This window comes from Ambystoma mexicanum, chromosome 1q (assembly GCF_040938575.1).
Source record: "Ambystoma mexicanum isolate Mex_15411 chromosome 1q, UKY_AmexF1_1, whole genome shotgun sequence".
Classification (NCBI taxonomy): Eukaryota; Metazoa; Chordata; class Amphibia; order Caudata; family Ambystomatidae; genus Ambystoma; species Ambystoma mexicanum.
In genome coordinates this window covers 1207560394-1207578475 of record NC_090922.1, presented here as the reverse complement: position 1 = coordinate 1207578475, position 18082 = coordinate 1207560394, and the positions used below count along the sequence as shown (strand labels likewise).

The following is an 18082-nucleotide window of genomic DNA, read 5'->3' as shown; positions in this document are numbered from 1 at the left end:
GGCCCGATTCCCAAGAATAGTACACTATACTGAAGGATTAACCTTAGGCTTGAATCGCCTTGACTTCCTTCTTGATCCTCCAAATAAGGTTATAGGTATTCAGTTAGTGTTTAAGATTGTGTTGATGTTATATTACTTACTTACCCAAGAATTGTCTTTGTCTACTTGTATTTAAATAAACCCTTTATTTTTACAATAGTGTTTGTGTTTTAGACATAGACATGCTACAATTTCTTTGTACCGAGCTACAGTCCTCTCTCCCTCCTAAGATCAGTCTGGATGCTCTGTCCATGCTTCCACATTCTCAGGTGGTACAGCCTTATACTAAGAGTGGAGTTCATGTAGCCCTTAGTTGAACTTTAGAAAAACTTTCCCCAACACCCTCCATCTGCACAATTGCTAAACTGTGGTTGCAAGCCAAAGGCTTCCATCTCACGGGACCACAGTGGTCTTCGCTTGCACCATTATCCCACACAGATACTGACTCACTTGTCACATCAGAGCTCCAGAACTCCACTGTGCACCGCGAGGTTTGAGGCACACTTCCTAGCACTTCTAGAGCAGGAAAATAGCAGTTAATAGGCACAACACATAGTTGCTCCTACCCATTTGCCACTCCTTCATGTGCGCATTCACCACGCATGCATGCACCTGCTTTCCCAACATGTGTTTTTATATTACAAAGCTTTCAAATGTTACAATAAGTGCACAGAGATGCATTTAGTATAGGTTTGTCGAAGGTGACCAGCAACCCGTATTTTGCCATTTACAGTAATGCAAAGATTGTGCCAAATATATGCTGACAGGCCAGTGTGCCACTAAACCAATATAGGCCCCGGTTATTTTGTGTCAGAAGCACGTTCAGAGTGGTCACCAAGCATGCCAGTTTGTGTTACAACAGTGAAAACACAACGCATTACGACTGCTACACTACTTTTGCAAAGAAAGCAACGCATAGATGAACAAAATATCATTATGTCATTTAATGGGCCAGCGCCACTGCTATGGCCACCACAGAACTGAACCCGGAATGGCATTTAATACTTAATGTACATGCACCGACATATGAGATTATTGGATTGCGAAAATAGCAAAAGCCTGTGCCTTTTACATTTATTAGGATTTAATTATCTAAGCAAAATGTGCAAAGTAGAAAATAATTGGGTTTCTGCAGCTGTAATTAAGATCAAGTACATGGAGCTACAATTGCAGCAGTGCACAAAAATGTCAAGTTAAGTCACGGTGTCTTAAGGAGCCACAGTGTGACCGTTGGCACACTCACATTCCAAGCAAACATTTTTACCCTGAACTCGAATAGTAATTGTGTACAAAAAGATCCTTAATATGCATTATAGGCAGAAAGAAATAACAAATGTAATGGTGGAAGTTGGGTTTATTTAGCCATCTTAATTATTTTTAAAAAAAGGAATGAAGTCACATTGTAAATCACATTTTAAAACACTTTCACATGAAACAGATTCAGCATTGACATTTTCAGGTACAATTAACAGAAAAGGAAAAGTTTAATGTCTTGAAACTCAGAAGAGCATCTCAATGGCAATATCATTAGCTTGGCTCCGAACCACACGGTCCTATGTTCGACAACTGTATGCACTGTAGAACGAAAAATTCCAGCAGGATAATGATTAACCATGTAATATTACACAATTATGTGAATAATGTTTTCATTGACAACAGGTTCGAATTAAACGACAACACCTTATTACTAGACAATTTGAGCGCTTTCACAAGGCTACTACACAATTTGTTCGAACTTGGCTGGGCAGTTATCAGCAAGGGCTAATTCCCTTGCCAACCCAGTTTTGTACGATGATGGTACTACCCAGAAACTGAAAGGATTTCTAGTATGTGATAAGTTAACAATACCCACAAAAAATGGGGATGCAGAAGTAAAATTCTTCATAGAAGATTCAAAACTATGCAAGAAAAACATTTGTAAGTTGTATGGAAGAGCAATAGTTCTTCAAAGAAAGGCTTGCTATCTACCATTTACAATGCCCAAATTCAGCATATACGTTAGCACTGCTCAGTCCTCAACGGGCATGGGTTAATGATCCCTCATTGATTCAATATGGTTAAAATTGCCAGTCTGAGGTTCTATGGGATGATCTATACAAATTAGTTCAGCTAGTGTACAGAACACAATTGTAATCAATGAGAAAGTAAAACTGGCCTTTGAGAAAGTAGTGAAAAAGGCTAGGACGACCAAATATTCCCACCAACATGTATCTAAACTGATATCCTGCCAGATGAACACCACTGCATTTTCAAGTCACATTTGCCATCCATTAATTCAGACCCACTCATTGGATGTCAGATCGACAAAACATTTCGCAATGTTAATGTGCATCATGGAGGCAGAAATTGCACATTTGTGCTCTGAACAGGACTGCCATTGGAATATTCCATGGAACACAGGTAAGAGGTTCACATTTCTAGCTACTTGGCACAAAGCAAGGTATGGGTAGGGGCCTGCAGAATGGTTATGGGGCAATGCGTTTTTAGGGGTACAAAAACCGGTCTCATGCTTAGAGGCTGATCTCTGCCATTAAGCGCTATATCAAAGTTACATTTATTTTTAAATGTGGCTAGAATAAAATGCTATGGTCTTTAAGCAGCATTGCAAATCAGCCTAGACCCATGCCAGTTGCATAGTTTGACTGGAGTCCATTATTGCACAAAAAGGTGTGTAAGCTAATGAGACATTTTAACATGTAAAATTAGATGCCTCCTATATAAACAAGGCAACGGTCACTCTTACTCATCACATAGTGATTAAAGTGTAAGAATTGTGATATATAAAAAAGGTTGCAAGGTAATTATCTATTTCTGTAACAAGATGTAAAAGTTAAATTGTAGTATCTTATAAAACATTCATTTTATACAAATTCACAAACTAAAAATAAAAAACAACGTACCAACACCAGTTTCTCAGCTTTGTTCATGTACATTTCTGTAACATTTAACGGACCTACATAGCAGTCCATTAAAAATGTTTACTTGGGTAAACCTGTGTTTGCCATCTACTTATTAACAAGTGAGAATGTTAAATATAAAGTAATAAAACATTAATTTCCCTTTCATAAATTCTCCTAAAATAGCATGTGAATTGTGGGTGGTTATTTATAAAAGGATGTCATTTAATTATAGATATTTATATATGTACACAAACACTAATATAATTTAGTTGCTCACGTTCATTTAAAAACAAAATGACAAGCCATCTATAACAATAAGCAGCTTTCTGATTCTGAACATTTCACATGATACAGGCAAGATTTGTAGAAGAATACGTTCAGGCACTATAAAATGCTTGGTGCATTAGTATATTGCTATTCTCCGTGCAAAGAAGCCTGCTTTGTTCTTGCATGGACAGGATGAGGCTCTTTGGGGTTGAATGCTTTTACGGATTGTGTAATTGTGCCAGGCTTCAAGAGAAAGTTACTATCTTCATAACTTATTCTCGGGATGAGCCAGCGACTTTCAGCGGTGCAGGTGGTCTGAATTCCATTTGTAAAAGTGGCTTTGTGCAGTTAATTTGTTTCAGCATTTTTTTTTTTTTTTTTTAAACGACTCATTTGCTGCGTTTAAATATAAACCTACATTTGACAGTTATTTAACTAGAGCATGAAGTCGTTTTATTTCCCAACTACAGAAAAATTATATGTGGGCATAGGTTTGGTTTTTCAAGGCCCCAGTTGGGTGTATGCTTCAGGGAGATTTTAGAAATCAACACTATAAAGTATTTAAAAACAATGTTCAAAATGTGTTACTTACTGCCAGACAAACCGAGAAGCCCACAAGATATTGTCAATACTCTGGCACTAAGTGCTGTTCATTCTCTTGTGGGAAACGTCAACACTTTTTAAAAAACGGTGCGCATATGGCTACATCACAATCATCCAAGTCTTCAGTCTATGCTATTGTGACAGAATGCCTAACAAAATATGTAACAGTCGGACTAGAGTACTATAATATTCCAAAGAAAGTTGAACTTTGATTTAGTTTTCAATAGATAAATTATGTTTTCGTTGCAGAAAAGTGCATTTTTGATTGACCTGGTTTTCTTTCCAGCAAAATATGGAATTTCCATGGTCTAAAGATTTGTGATAACCATTAATCGGGCAGTACAAGGTTGCAAATTCCAAAAGGAATTAACAGCTATATTTAAACCAAACGAGTACTGATAACTTCTTTTAAAGTAAAATGAAGTACGGCAAAAAAAGAACGCACGCATACTGGATTCACGCAGTGTTAAAGATCGGCCATTTTCAAACATTTGAAAAAAAGTGGAGCTTTCTCTCCCTAGCACTGGTCAATGAAGCTTTCAGCTATGCAAGTGTTTGCAGTTAGTACTCGATGTATACTACAAATACATTTGTACAGTAATTGCATCAGTTTGATAAAACATTACAATTTCTACACACAACCTTAAACATTTTTAAAAAAAACTTTTCTAAAGGCCTCAGTCTCAATTGTGCAAAGTTATATTTCATTACAGAAAATTCATAAAAATAGCATGATTATTGTACAAGATCAAATGTAGGCGGAGGGCATGGTTTAATTTCTTCGATTTTATACAGAAATCTTCCCTTTGAGGACCATCTTCGTAATAGGCTCAGGTGCTTTGCTCGACTGGTCCTCTGTAAAAGTGATGTAAGAGTACACCAAGCTTCCAGCAATGCTAAAAAACAATAGGGGGAACCCTGTTAGTTTAACAACCCAAAATGCAAGCGTGAATGTATACACATGTTCATTTGTTACTATTGATTAAAATAATACATGGTTCATTAGTTTACTTTCAACATGAAATCTCAATCAGCCTACATGTTTGTGCCCAAATCAATTTGCACTCAGATCTGCCATTTAGATTGGACAGTAGAAACTGCCCTCACATTCTCATTGAGCTCCCCTGCCAAGTAGGACCCCACAAGGGACCCCATTCTTGCAGCACTACATCGATAACTTCACTGCCAATCTAAAAATGACCGTAAATTGGCAGCCTCATGGTTTGCTTATATCCAACATAGGAGTGATGTCAGTCAAATAGAACACACTGTAGCTCTGTATAGAAGAAAACCTTTCATGGACAGAAAAACACTCCAGGACATTTATATGGGAAGACTGCTTTTAAACTAAGCACAGATTGTGGATTTTCAAGATTGCTTGCAAGTTTGGTGAGCGACATATCTGGAGATTGAGACAGTAGGCTGTGGCATCAAGAAAAACTCACTACATGAATCTCACCCATCAAGAAAACATTTCACTTTTTGGCACTTCGAAGGACCTTTAACATTTTGCTCTGTTAAGCCTAGATTTCCCTTGTGTGAAATTCTCTCCACCTGCAAGTCCCCCAGTATTTTTCAAAGGACCAATGGATTTTTGACTAGTTCTCCTGAATGAGTGGGAACCTTTTTCCACACTCGCTCATTCTTTTACTCGGATCGTGGAACCCTTTTTACCGCTTTTTGGAGTTCTGCTTTCATCCAACTTTTCTGGCATCTACCATTCACTGTTGCAGCACACAGCCCTTTCTGTGCAGTGTTGCTGGGAGTTATTAGAACTCACATATTATTTTCCCTTTGTTAACTCAATGTAACCAAGGCAGTGGGATACTTTTTATCCTACCTGTAATTTCATTTGTGAGATCAGCACACCCTGCCTTATGTAGATTGCTTTTTCTCGACTCTACAATAAATTTATGGTAACCGACAGGTCCTGTTTAGGCTGGTGGTAGTGTACCTTTTTGCATGAGTAACCAGTTCAGACTGGGAGGCTGTCTGTCCCCACTGAACAACCCCCAAGTTTGAACGGTGCATGGGTCTCGATTGTTGGACTCAACCAGTGTTCCTTGATACACTCTGAGGCACTGGAGATGAAACCGAGGCAACTACTGGAACAGAAGATTACGAAGAAGTGCAAAGGATACTGCCAGTAACTTCCAGTGACGTCAGCCTGTCAAGTAACCGCTGCTGTCCCAACCTCAACTTCCCAGTGACAGTACACTACTTCCTCCCTTGGATGGTGGGCCTAACCAGTCCCAAGACAAACTGCATTTTGCGCCGTCCCTGGAAGATCTGCGACCTCCCAGGGCTGTAATTCACCGATACCCGTGCATCACTGTGCATCACTGTGCATCACTGTGCATCACTGTGCATCGTCAACCGAAGCGCAAATTCTCCTGGACCTTTAAGGGTACCCTTCGAAGCCTACAGTGACTCGAGCCAGCCCCCACAACCCAAAGTCGCCTCACCTGAGACAAGGACAGAGAAAAGGGGAAGTGGCTATCAGCATGACATCCGTCCTTCATCCAAGCCTGAAACATGCACCAACATGCCATAACTGCGAAGATCCTTCTGGCGTTCAAGTAACTCAATAACCCCTTTGAGTCTCATAGAAGGCTTTCCGAGTAAGCCAGAAGGTCCAGCCAACCGGAATCACCAGGCTGAGGTGCAGGGCCCGTTTGGGTTGCAGGGCCCATTGTAATCATAGGAATAGCCAGAATGTAGAACAGTAGCAAGCAGCAACAATGTCACTATTGTATGGTAGGTACGACTGAGGACAGAAGAGGACACCAGTCACCTAAGAGATGCTGGCAAAGCTGGGACCATGGGAGCTACAGGACCAATCTTGGCTGAAACTGCAGGCGCTATTCAGAGAGGAGCAGGGGAGCTTGGAGGAGGTCCTCATGCCTGCAGTTGTTAAGAAAGCATAACCTCTCAACCTGAGGGAACACTCCTTGCCAGGCTGAGAACTGTGCAACCATGCAGAAGGTTGAGCACGGGCCAGGGGAAGCCACAAGTGGACTGCCCTAGAAAGCCTTCAGACTAAACGGCTACATGGGACCTGACAAGAGCTTCACATTTTGGGTGCAAACCCTCATATGGAAAGGGGAAGGGGGAACCTCAGACTTGTGGCCGATAAGCAATTGCCCAAGTAACACTTAGGGGCATGGAGGTAGCTTGCTCTGGGCAAAAATATTCTGGGGTGGTATAGGGCACCTGATAAGAGATCTTCAAATAGAAGCGCTGAAGAACCACTCCCAGCCAGGTGACCCAGGAAGTGGTGCATGACAGAAAGGGAATTAAATTACCTTCCTACTCACAAACTATCTGGGAAGTTGGAGGAAACTTAGATTTCCTCACACCAATGAAGATAGTCTCTAAAACCCATGAAGTGCACTTGCAAGAGAAAAGAGCACCCAGCCTCAGATACTGCAGGCATTAGGAAGGAAATTCAGCGGCTGAAAAAACATACCTGCATGACTTGTGCCACTTAAACCTAGATGACAACAGCATAAGCAGAGGATGTCCTGTCAAAGTCCCCTGCTTGTTCCTGGGGGATTCAGGTGACGGGACAGAGGCTGGGTCCCTCCACAAGATAGAGGATGATGGGCCTTGGTCACAGTCCCCTCAGCTCCATTCCAAGGCAGTCAGGGGAAATTGGTTACCCCTCCCCCAACTGTGAGCACCTCAACCTCTCTTGAGTTACCAAGAGTTTTACCAGCATAATATTCCCACACAAGGGAACATTGGCGAGTGACCAGTCACATGCAAATGTAGCACCCAGAGAATCAGGAAGGGCAGAGTGGAAACAGAGGACAGAAGCCAGGATTTGTCTGGTGTCCTAGGACCAAAGTGAAGCCAGTAGCAACCACCAATCCCAAACTGCCCAAATTACATGACACCCGCACAGACACTTGCCTAAAGCCCATCCCAGGAGGAGGTGGAGCACTATTAAAACTCATAAATGTAAGTGAGAAGATGTTTGGTGTAGGAGGGGAGTGGTGTTTGGACAGCAGACATTGCAGCTGTGAATGAGCTGGGGAGAGTGCATGGAATAGGTTGGAGCAGAGGCCCAGGGGGCTGAGTGAGGCCACGGTAGGAGGGCCTCGCCTTGGATAGACCGTCAGGAAGGAGGAGGTAACAAAGCAATAGTGGAGGACTGAGTGGATAGAGGCCAAATGGGTTCTGGTGGAAAGTGGGAAACATAATCTAGATGATGAAAACCCAAGACGGTTGAGGAATGGCAGGAGACTATTGATGGTTTCCTAGAGTGTTACACATCTGCAGGAGAATCTGGAATATAGTAAGGAGGTTGCAAGTAAGGAGGAGTATTGGAAAGATCTGGATGAGGCGGCTGAAAGTAAGGAAGGTGCTGGAAGAGCCATCCGGAGAGGTTCAGAAAGGTTTTTGACGAACTACAAAAAGGAAACTGGGGCAAGTTAAAGAAAGCTGGTTGGAATATACAAGGTGGAAAGAGATCATTGTTAGGGAGAATTCTCATTTCTGTGCTAATTCCCTTCAACCTTAGAGACCCCCAGCTCTTTTGCTGGACTTTAAGACTTCTCATTTTTTTTTTTAATCCTGGATTGAGTGTGCCCTTTCTCACTCTTGGATTTCTGATGTGATTTGGACTCTGGTTCTTGGTTTGTGGAGTCTGACAAACTCCATAGGCATCTAGCTTTTGTATTGTGACACAGCACCTTCAGTGCAGTGTCACAGGGACGTCCTTTGGCTTTTTCAGAAGGTGTAAATACCAACTCTTGGGTGAACTACTGTTCCCAATAATTGTAAAGTGAAATTGACTTTACTAACCCGCTTTTCCTATGTAGATCCAGTACATCCAATCTTATATGGCAGTACTGGGGGTTACTTAGTAGCCCATTTTCCTACTTACTCATGTTTTATGTTACCCTCACTACTTTGAATGGCTGGTGGCAGTGGTTTAATTTTCCTACCATTGTGTGTTTCTACCGCAGGTTGAATCCTCAGCTGCAGTAGGGCACCCATGGGTGCCCATTTCGTCAAAATGGGTCCGGTCTTTTTTCGCCATTACTTTTTGTGAGGCATTTCTTGGGTTTTACTCTGGGTGCCTGGGTTTCACCCTTTGGTTCGTTTTGCCTTTGGTGGGATTCAATGCTGAAACCTGCCTCTGGCTCCAGTGTGTCTGGCAGGACAGGAGGGAGGGAGGTTCCCAAAACTCGCTGTCCTTCGTCTTCTTGGTTACCTGACTGCATCCAGTGCTGATTGGCTGTGGTGTGAGCGACAGCTAGGCTGTGCACGAGTGGGAGAAACCTGCATAAAAAGGAGAGGCTTCTTGAACTGAAGGCAGAGTCGACCAGTGGATGAAACATCAGAAGGAAACTGGAAGAGAAGCTTGCTGTACCCTCCTGGACCGTTGAACTGCTCAGTGAAGCCCTGCAGCAATCCTGAAGCTCCAAATCAAAACTAAATAGAAGCGCTCTGGAACGGACTACTTCTTCCCTTGGGTTAGTGGGACCAATTAACCCCAATTTTAACTTTGCTGGAGCACCTTTCCCAACTGGCTGTACTGCTTTGCTGCTGCAGGAACAGAGTGCCAGGGGGTCTAGAAATCTGTAGTCTAGTGAATCGTCTTTAAGCCGGACTAGAGCTCCAGGAAGATCCAAAGGATCCTCCCGAAAGCAGGACGACTCAAGCCCCAGTCACCTCACCAGACGTCCTCCCTCTTGTCCCCACGACTGAGGCCCAGGAACCCAGGATCTGCAAGACTACAACCAGAATAGAAGCCAGCTGGATACTCTTCTTCAAAACGTAAGTAAGTGTGCCGACTTAAGGGTACTTACCTCTTGTTGTCTGTAGCTTACATGTTCTCACTGGAGACTTTCAGTTGCCGCTTTCTTGCAGTCGATTTCAGCTCTGCCCTTCACAAGCCTAATGGCTTGTGAGCCAACAGTGATACTTTTTCTACAAACTCTAAAACATTGTGCAAGACTTTTGTGCGATCTAAAGAAGTGCCTCAGCTCCATAGACATTGTTCAAATTGACTTTGGCTGTCCTGGCTGTTAGGCAAAGTTTGTATGCAGTACCCTCTGGGAACACTTCAAAACAACTCTACAGGTATAGGAAACCCAACCTTTGGTATAAGTTTGTACTACACAGTTTTGTTAGCGTGTTGAGCAGCCAGGCTTATCTCAAGAGGGGTCAATGTGAGCTTTAGTGGAGTTAGAGATGTACAATTACAAGTATTCAAATAAACTTACACAAGTAAATTAATAATTGTTTATTCAAGAAACCTTAGTCAGTCAGTTAGAATAAGCCTTCTTCAGAAAGGAGCAATATAATAGTAACACTCAAATACACACTCTTAATATCTCTAAATCAGTAGATGCCCTTTTGGGATGGCCCACAGGTACTACCTTCACCCTCAGGTGACTTCAATTGCTAGGGTTCATTAATATATCAACGTTGCATTTAGTGTTATATAGAAATAAGTCAAAGGAAAAGATTTAGAACAAACAAGAGACCACTAACATTCTTAAGCAGGCAAATACTTTTGGATTCTCCCCCTGCTCCCCCAAGGGGGAAGTCAGAAATATAGGCTAGGCCAAAGTCAATGGGCAAAAAGTCTTACATAGGATGAAGCACTTCGTGTAGGTTCATGGAAAAGTCTCTGCATAATGTTTTAGAAGTCTGAAGAAAAGAAGAATCAAATATAGGGCCACAAGCAGATTAGACTTGTGAGTAGTACAAAATGCAGGCAACTCTACAGCAAGAGGTAAGCTCTTAGACCTTGTACAGTACCTTTAAAAATGAAGAAAAGATGCAGCAGATGACTTGTTCCTGTGCAGCTCTGCAGATCTCACTGTTCCTGTGCCTCAGTCGTGGGGACAAGAGGGAGGACGTCAGGGGACTCGCTGGGACGATCAAAACTCCCAACCGGCAAACTTCACTTTCAGTGGCTGTTAAGTGTTTCAGCTCCTCACGTCTAACGCAAATAGCAACACTGCGGTTCCTGGTTGTCGAGATGGACTTTCCTTGCTTCTGGGGTCTCGCACTCTGATGAGGGGGCTCGTTAAGTCCTGCTTCCTGGGAGTCTGGAGGATATTCCTGGAGCTCTAGGCCAGCTTAAAAGCAACACACAATCTGGTTTTCCTCAAACCTGGCTACAGGGTTTCCAGCAGCAACTCTGGAAATTCAACCAGCTCCGAGATGGATGTCCAGGTGGCTTACTTTGGAGTGGATTGGTCCCACCAACTCACGGGGAGAAGTCGTCCTTGCAGGGGCTTTTCCGTCGATGCGAACTTGGCATTCCGGCACTGCAGCAGGGCTTCACCTGGGGGCAAACTAATGGTCCAGGAGTTGTGCAGGTGTCCTCTTCAAGTTCTTAATCGGTTCCTTCGTCCAGTGGTAGACCTTCCAAGCCAAAAGCCTCGCCTTTTATTCAGTTCTCTCCCATTCATTCCATCCTAGCTGTCAGTCACCCAGCAGGGTGGCTGTCCTTGCCGGACAGTCAGCTGGCCAATCACCACAGAGTGCATTTGGGTCTCCTAGGAGACTAAGCAGAAGGCGGTTCGCGCACCTCCCTCACTTCCTGCCTACCCCAAACACCATGGAGCCAGAGGTGGGCTTCACTTGTGAATCCCGCCAAAGGCAAAGCGAACAGGACCAAACCTGGTTTGGCACACAGAGTAAATCTCAAGAAGTACCTTTCCACAAAGAAATGGCAAAAAAATAAGACTGGGGCCATTTTGAAAAAAATTGCACCCTTGGGTGCTTTACTGCAGTGCAGCTGCAAAATAGGCCCGCGTAATGGCACACCACGGTAGTTAAAACGAAACCACTGCCACCAGCCGTTCAGTGAGGAAAGGGTAACAAAAAATGTGTATCCCAGAGAAGGTATTCAAACCTTTGGGAAATCTGAAAGACTTCCCTGTGTCACTGCACTGAAGGTGCAGTGTGACAATGTAAAAGACGATGCCTATGAAGTTTGTCAGACTCCATAACCAAAAGAAACCGTGTTCAAGAATGACAAAAATACATGAGTGGGAAGAAGGGTCTCTCTCTCTCCAGGTTAAAAAAAAAAAAACACGAGTCCTCAAAATCCAGCAAAGTTGCTGGGTGTCTAAGGTGGAGGGAATTAGGACATTTCTCAGAATTCTCCCCAACACTGGCTCCCTGCAGACTCTGACCCATTGACTTTGATTAGAACTGTCCCTCATCGGTGGTGCATAAGTTTAACTTGTATTGCTGGGAAAGATCTAATCTAGACTTCATTGGGAGATTGCAAAGTATTCACATGCTCTGAGAATCGGTTAACCTTTTCCTTCCCTAGCCTTTTTCTTGTCCACAACCTCACAATTGTATTAAGTGCAAAAAGTGACATAAATACCAAAACTGTCCTAGTAATTGAAGTCACCTGAGTAGGAAGTGTGTGCGAGGTATTCCAAAAGGGTATCTACTTGCTTATCTTCGATCTGAGGAAGTGTATTTTTATTGTTGCATATTGCCCTTTTTAAAGAAGGCTTATTTAAAAATGACAGTTAAATAATTATTTTACTAGAAAACCTGGAGTGTAAGAGTTACTTGTATACTATTATTTGTGGATCTCAATGCTACAGCTCACATTTGCCCCTCTCGAGATAGGTCTGGCTAGTCAGTCACTCTACCAACTTCTGTAGTACAGACTTATACCAATAGGTGGGCTACCGAATACCGAGAGGACAAGACTAGTGTATTCTCCAACAGCGTTACTGCATACAACATTGCCCATCAAAGGGCTGGAAGGCATCAGGAGTTGCGAGGTGGACGAGGTTTCCAGTCCTTGGCAAAGACTATTTGGAGAGGAGGTTGAGGACATGAGAACCTAAGGTGTAGGTAAAAAAAAAGCAGAAAATACCAAGAGGAGAAAGATAGTAAGAATATGCAATTTGTGGCAGGCCTAGGAGGCCCTCAGCAAATAGCGGTGGCGGGCAAAGGAACAGTTACTGGACAGTGAGAACATCTTTGGTGCAGAGGTGGAACTGGGGACCAAGAGTGAGGCCCTGTGAGGAAGAAGTCCAGCAAAATCTTTCAGCGATGACCAAAGTACCCTCCCTCCAAGGGTCTGCCAATTGCCAGAAGACCAGGTTCTCGCAGAGCCTGCAACATTGGAGCAGGGGCTGGACACTGTCCTGACAGCAATTATGGCTGTACTTCCCCTTCCTTGTGGTGGGATATCGATGCCTGAAGCCCAACAATTGCCTGGCGAAACTAAAAAAAGGTGTAGGAACCAGAAAAACCAGAGGCAGCCTGTTTCTTTTCTTCATGCACCGCATTCACCCATAATTTGAGAACCCCTGGAAGCCCTGAAAATGCTGGATAATGGTAGAGACTTTCTTTTGGTCTGGTAGGAAACCCGGATATCACCCACATGCCACAATATATTAGGACTTTCAGCTTCAGTCCATTTCAGTTAGAGTTCACTGGAGCATCCAGAGACTAGAGTCAATTAATGACTTTCCCATTGTTATTTTGGGCCAGCACTGTACTTGTTGCAAATAAAGCTATATTAAAACTGAGCGAGTTTTGGACCTGTAGGTGCAAAAAAATAAAAATATAAAGAGTTTAGGTGTGGAAATGCACAGCAACCATGTTGAGCTCCAGTCTCATCTAAACAGAAGAAAGGACTGATGGTTGGTGCGAAGAGCATGCACAAAGGAACTCTATAGCAGAAGCACGCCCGCAGTCATCAAGGCATACATTAGTTAAAAAATGGATTAGCAAAGTTTGGCAATTTTACTTTTTTTGATTAGCAAACAAACTAATTAGCAGATTTTTACTTGCACTTGTAATATCAGACGTTTTGTACCCAAGAAAAACTGACCAGAAATACACCATGTTTGTGTACATTAGAGAGAGGAGGGACTATAAATTGTAAAGGTGAGCTGCATGAATGGACAGAAAACAATCGATATGATTAAAGAAAAGGCCCAGTAAACAGTTTTCAGTGCAAGGCACTGTGCAGCTGGGTGCAGTTTGTGTTGCACAGGGCAGTGACTTCTATTGTAAGATTGACCCATCATTTGTTATACAAGGAGGTGCTCAGAGGTTTCATGAATCAACACATTCAAAATGTTAAAGGAAAGCCGGAGTATGGTTTTGCGCCAGGCAGGGTAATAAACAACTTCAGGTGGACAAGAGGGCCCTTGCCAGTCATTGAAATAAACAGTTTTCAATATTGCCTTGAAGACCACTTTCGGGGGGGAGGGCAGACAAGCTTAAAGTCCTTAAGCCTAAATTAGGTAGGCCCAAACATAGCATACCAGCCCGGTGCACCAACAAAAGTGGCACTCGTGTGGAGACTTGTCCTGGGGCATGAACTCCATGGACAAGGTGAAGCCTGGGCAGAGGTGCATCAGCTCAGCATGAAATGTGAACAGCTACTGGTAGATTCTACTTGCGTCCCGGCCTCCAGATGGGCCAGCTCTTCCACAGGTGGTAATATATAATGCAAACATAATCGCAGAACAACGTGAGCTATGGAAGCTAATTATGATGTATGGTATCACAGTAGATCTGCATGTGTACAGCCTGGATGGAAATATTGATAATTACTTTGCGTAATATTCTAGTTAGCCTTGTGCTTTTATTATGATGCAAGAAGAAAGTAAGAGACAAAGCAGAGTGGATAGGGCAGCAGGCAGAGACCTGGGATAAACTATGCGGAATATTGTAGTTTGCAGACATCTCACTTTCAGGGTAGCTGGTATAAGGCAACAAGGTGATAAGATGTCAAGGAGTTTGGTATGAGCTCCTATTGCATAGATGTATGCATCCAGCAGGTCCCAGAAATGGGATTGCCATCAAAATCATTTGACCTTTTCAAAAGTGTTCACTTGTCAATATGATGCACCTTCCAAGAAAAAGAAATAGTTAAAGCCAAGATTTAGAAAACACCAACCTAAGTTTTACTGAAAAACAGAAAATAGTGTTTCACAGTAGCAATACTGTAATTCTGCATTATGTAACAATTTTCAGGACTGTCTAAAAAAAATAGTGGACATACGTTTGTCAAACAGAACATAGCTTAATAAAAAATATCATGCAGATTACTTCTGGTTTGCAATTATTTGTAAAATAAATGTGTCTTGCCGAGCACTCCCACACAGGCCCTTGGCACTTTTAAGAGTGGAGGAGAGGATTACTGTTTCACTCTCTTCATTAGCCCCTTTGCTCTTGCAGGGAAAAGATGGTGGAGAGCGCCCAGAGGGCAAGAGAGGAATAATGCAGGGTGAGCTGTTTCATTGAACAGGGCAATTTAAATAGCTAGTTGTGCTACTCGGTGTCAATTTAATTAGCAAACCTACAGCATTATATAGCAATTTGCTATGAGACAATGCTTATGTTATGCCTTGGTCATGCATGCACACAGTGCTGGTTTTTGCCTCATGCTCCGGTCACACCCCATTACATGAAGCAATATACCATAAGAATGGAGGAAAGGGGATGGGGCCAAGATGTATGCAATCAATGCAAACCGTGGCATAACGAACAGCATTACTCTTTAGCCCACCTAATAGCTCAATCATACAAAAAGCTAACAATTTACACATAGAATCTAGTGCAGACTAGCCCTAGGTTTTAAACACAAAGCAGTTTTGTATGGGAACTGAACAGTCAAATGCTTACCTTATATTTAGCCCAAGGAAATTTGTCCATGAGAAAATGTAGTCGCCGCCAAAAAACATTCCAATATAAGTTATTAATATATTCTGAAAGAATAAAAAAACAAGTTTTTAAAAAACTCAGATGAGCACATCATAGCAATACAGTGTCAACGGTTTCAAAACGCAACATATTCCTACTTGCTCTACTTCCCAAATTCCATTTGGGTTGCCAAATTCAAACAGGTACCGTGATCGACAGACTGCAATCCCGAGCATCACTATCTTGCACTCTGAATTCAGAGACTTAATCAGAAATATGCTGATCTGATATTGATTAAGTCCCTACTGCTGAACTACATCCATCTACAATATTTTATTTGATCACTGCTGCTCTACTATGCACATGTAATTTTGGCCACCTACTCTCAACTACTTAACAGGGGAATTAAGTGTCCTGCCCCATGTACAATCGTGTTCACCTTTGCCTGCCAACAGCCCTTGTGTGTCCCCTCACTACCTGTTCCTGTATCCTTATTAGTGTATTCCACTGCTGCTCTTCCACAAAATCATCTCCCTACCCTTCAATATGGTGAGTTGATGCACTTAATGGCATGATCTTGCCTCCCCACCATTCTTCTCTCTCCATCCTATTCATCCCAGTCTTCAAAAGCAACTGCAAGAGACACGCCCCCCACCCCCATTGCCCTCTGTGCCGACAAAAAAAAAAAAAAAAGATTCCCTTGCTCCCTCTTTAGCAGAGTAATGTCCTCCATTGATGACCTGGCATACCGCAATTTCATTTCTGCTCCCAATTCTTCCTTTAAACACTAGCTTGACTCACACTTTCACTATCTATCTCCAACACCCTTGTCCTCAACATTGTTTCACCTCCAACTCCAAGATCAGCCAATACAAGACCCTCTATGTTGGAGATGCAGGTCCCCTCCCGTTACTAGGCCTCTTACAAAAATACCTTCCATTTTCACAGTCTTCGACATTGCTATGACCCGATACTATACCTACAGTCCTCGCTCCCCATCAACCCCGGAAGAATCTCCAGTACCCTTCAGTTAATTTTGCCCCTCCCAGTCTATGCTCCTTTCTCTGTAAAGGACCTGGTCTTTAACAACTACAATATCAAAGGTGTATTAACTATATTATGGACAAGCATCAATACTATCTAAAGAGTTGAAACAGAGTAGGTTGAGCTAATATATGCACTGGGACTCAAGTCAGCTTTGGAGTATTACAAATAGTATTGCTGGGTGTGTAAGGGCCTAGAAAGCACACTCGGCAACCCTGGTATAACTGTAGACCTGAAACACCTTATTTATTGGATTTCTAATTTCACACTTCTCCATCAAGGCATTCACCATCTTTAAGGGCCAGTGAAGATTGTCAATTGGGCCCATTGTTTACAACTTTATACACGGTCAAGAATGAATTCAGTAAAAGCTCTCAATGTGCAAAGATGGTCCTGCAGAGTCTAAATACAACATGCTGCACTATAGTTCTTTACAAATCAACGGTCCAGTTTTGCCTTGGTGCATCTGCAGTTCTTAGTTACATTTTCTGCAATGCAGCTTGCCTCATACCAATGTACAAGAGAATCATTCCAAGTCGCTCGCAAGTGCTCGCAAAATCTTCTAGCACCAGCGAGTAGTTTTTATGAAGGGCGAGTAACTTTTGAATTATACCCGACTTTGCTTGAATGTATGTGGATGTTAACATTTTTCACTTATTTACTGCAACTTATTTGCAGTAAATGGCAAATACACGTTTCACTGTTAAGACCAGCTGTGTGCCACCTGCATAGTTGGCAAAAGAAAGCTATAGGCCAGAGTCCAAGGAGAGTGCACAGAGGCCTGACGTAGATGTTAAACACTAGTGATAAACAGGCTCCCTGTGGCACGCCACATCGGATGGAAGAGTGTGGAGCGCAAGCATCACCCCAGTGTATTCTTGACACACAGTTTGCAAGGAAGGATTCAAACCATTCAATTGCTTCTTTAGAGCAGTTTCCTATGGATTCAAGTGAGCTTAAGAGGCACAGATGGTCTAGCACATCAAAAGCTGCGGAAAGGTCAAGTAGAACCAGGAGGCCAGTCTTGCTCCACCCCCCCATGATCCTAAGCATGTGAGATTGCAAGTCCACAAGAGTAGTCTCCATCCTGTGGCCAGGTCTAAAGCCAGATCGCCTATGGTGAAGTAGGTTAACCTCTACGTGTATGTTAACCTCTAAAAAAAAAAAAGACAAATTGAATATTTGCGACTAAGATTTTCAAAAGGAAGTTGCTATTCGTGATTGGTCTGAGGTTCGTTGGGTCTCTGGGGTCACCTAGTTTTTTGGGGTGGGGGGGATTCACAGTGACTGCCTTAATGGACGAGGGGATATGGTTGTCATGAAAGGAGGAGTTATCTATGCAAGTAAGAAGTGCAAAAGTGGTTCTATATTGGAGGACGACTTTTGGAGGAAGGATGCTTTCTGCACATGACGTGGGTTTCATTGGCTAAAGTAGTTTCTCCATGTCTGAGATGGAGATCGATGATAAAGAAAATTGTGGACAGGAGTGACCTTGTAGGGATGTCATGATTATCCTAGATGTTGGGGAGACTGTTCAGTTTAGTGCTAAATTCCTCCCACCTTAGAAA

At 42.8% G+C, this 18082-nt stretch overlaps 1 protein-coding gene across 1 annotated transcript in view; it reads right to left on the bottom strand.

Moving 5' to 3' along the window:
* Positions 1-3588: 3588 nt before the first annotated feature.
* SLC35D1 (solute carrier family 35 member D1) overlaps positions 3589-18082 on the bottom strand; it is a 180277-nt gene continuing 165783 nt past the window's right edge. The window contains exons 11-12 of the mRNA XM_069641946.1: positions 15453-15535; positions 3589-4705 (exon numbers count right to left, since the gene is read on the bottom strand). Of these exons, the coding sequence (XP_069498047.1) occupies positions 4597-4705; positions 15453-15535 (192 nt within the window). The 3' untranslated portion in view covers positions 3589-4596. The remainder of the gene's footprint in view (positions 4706-15452; positions 15536-18082) is intronic.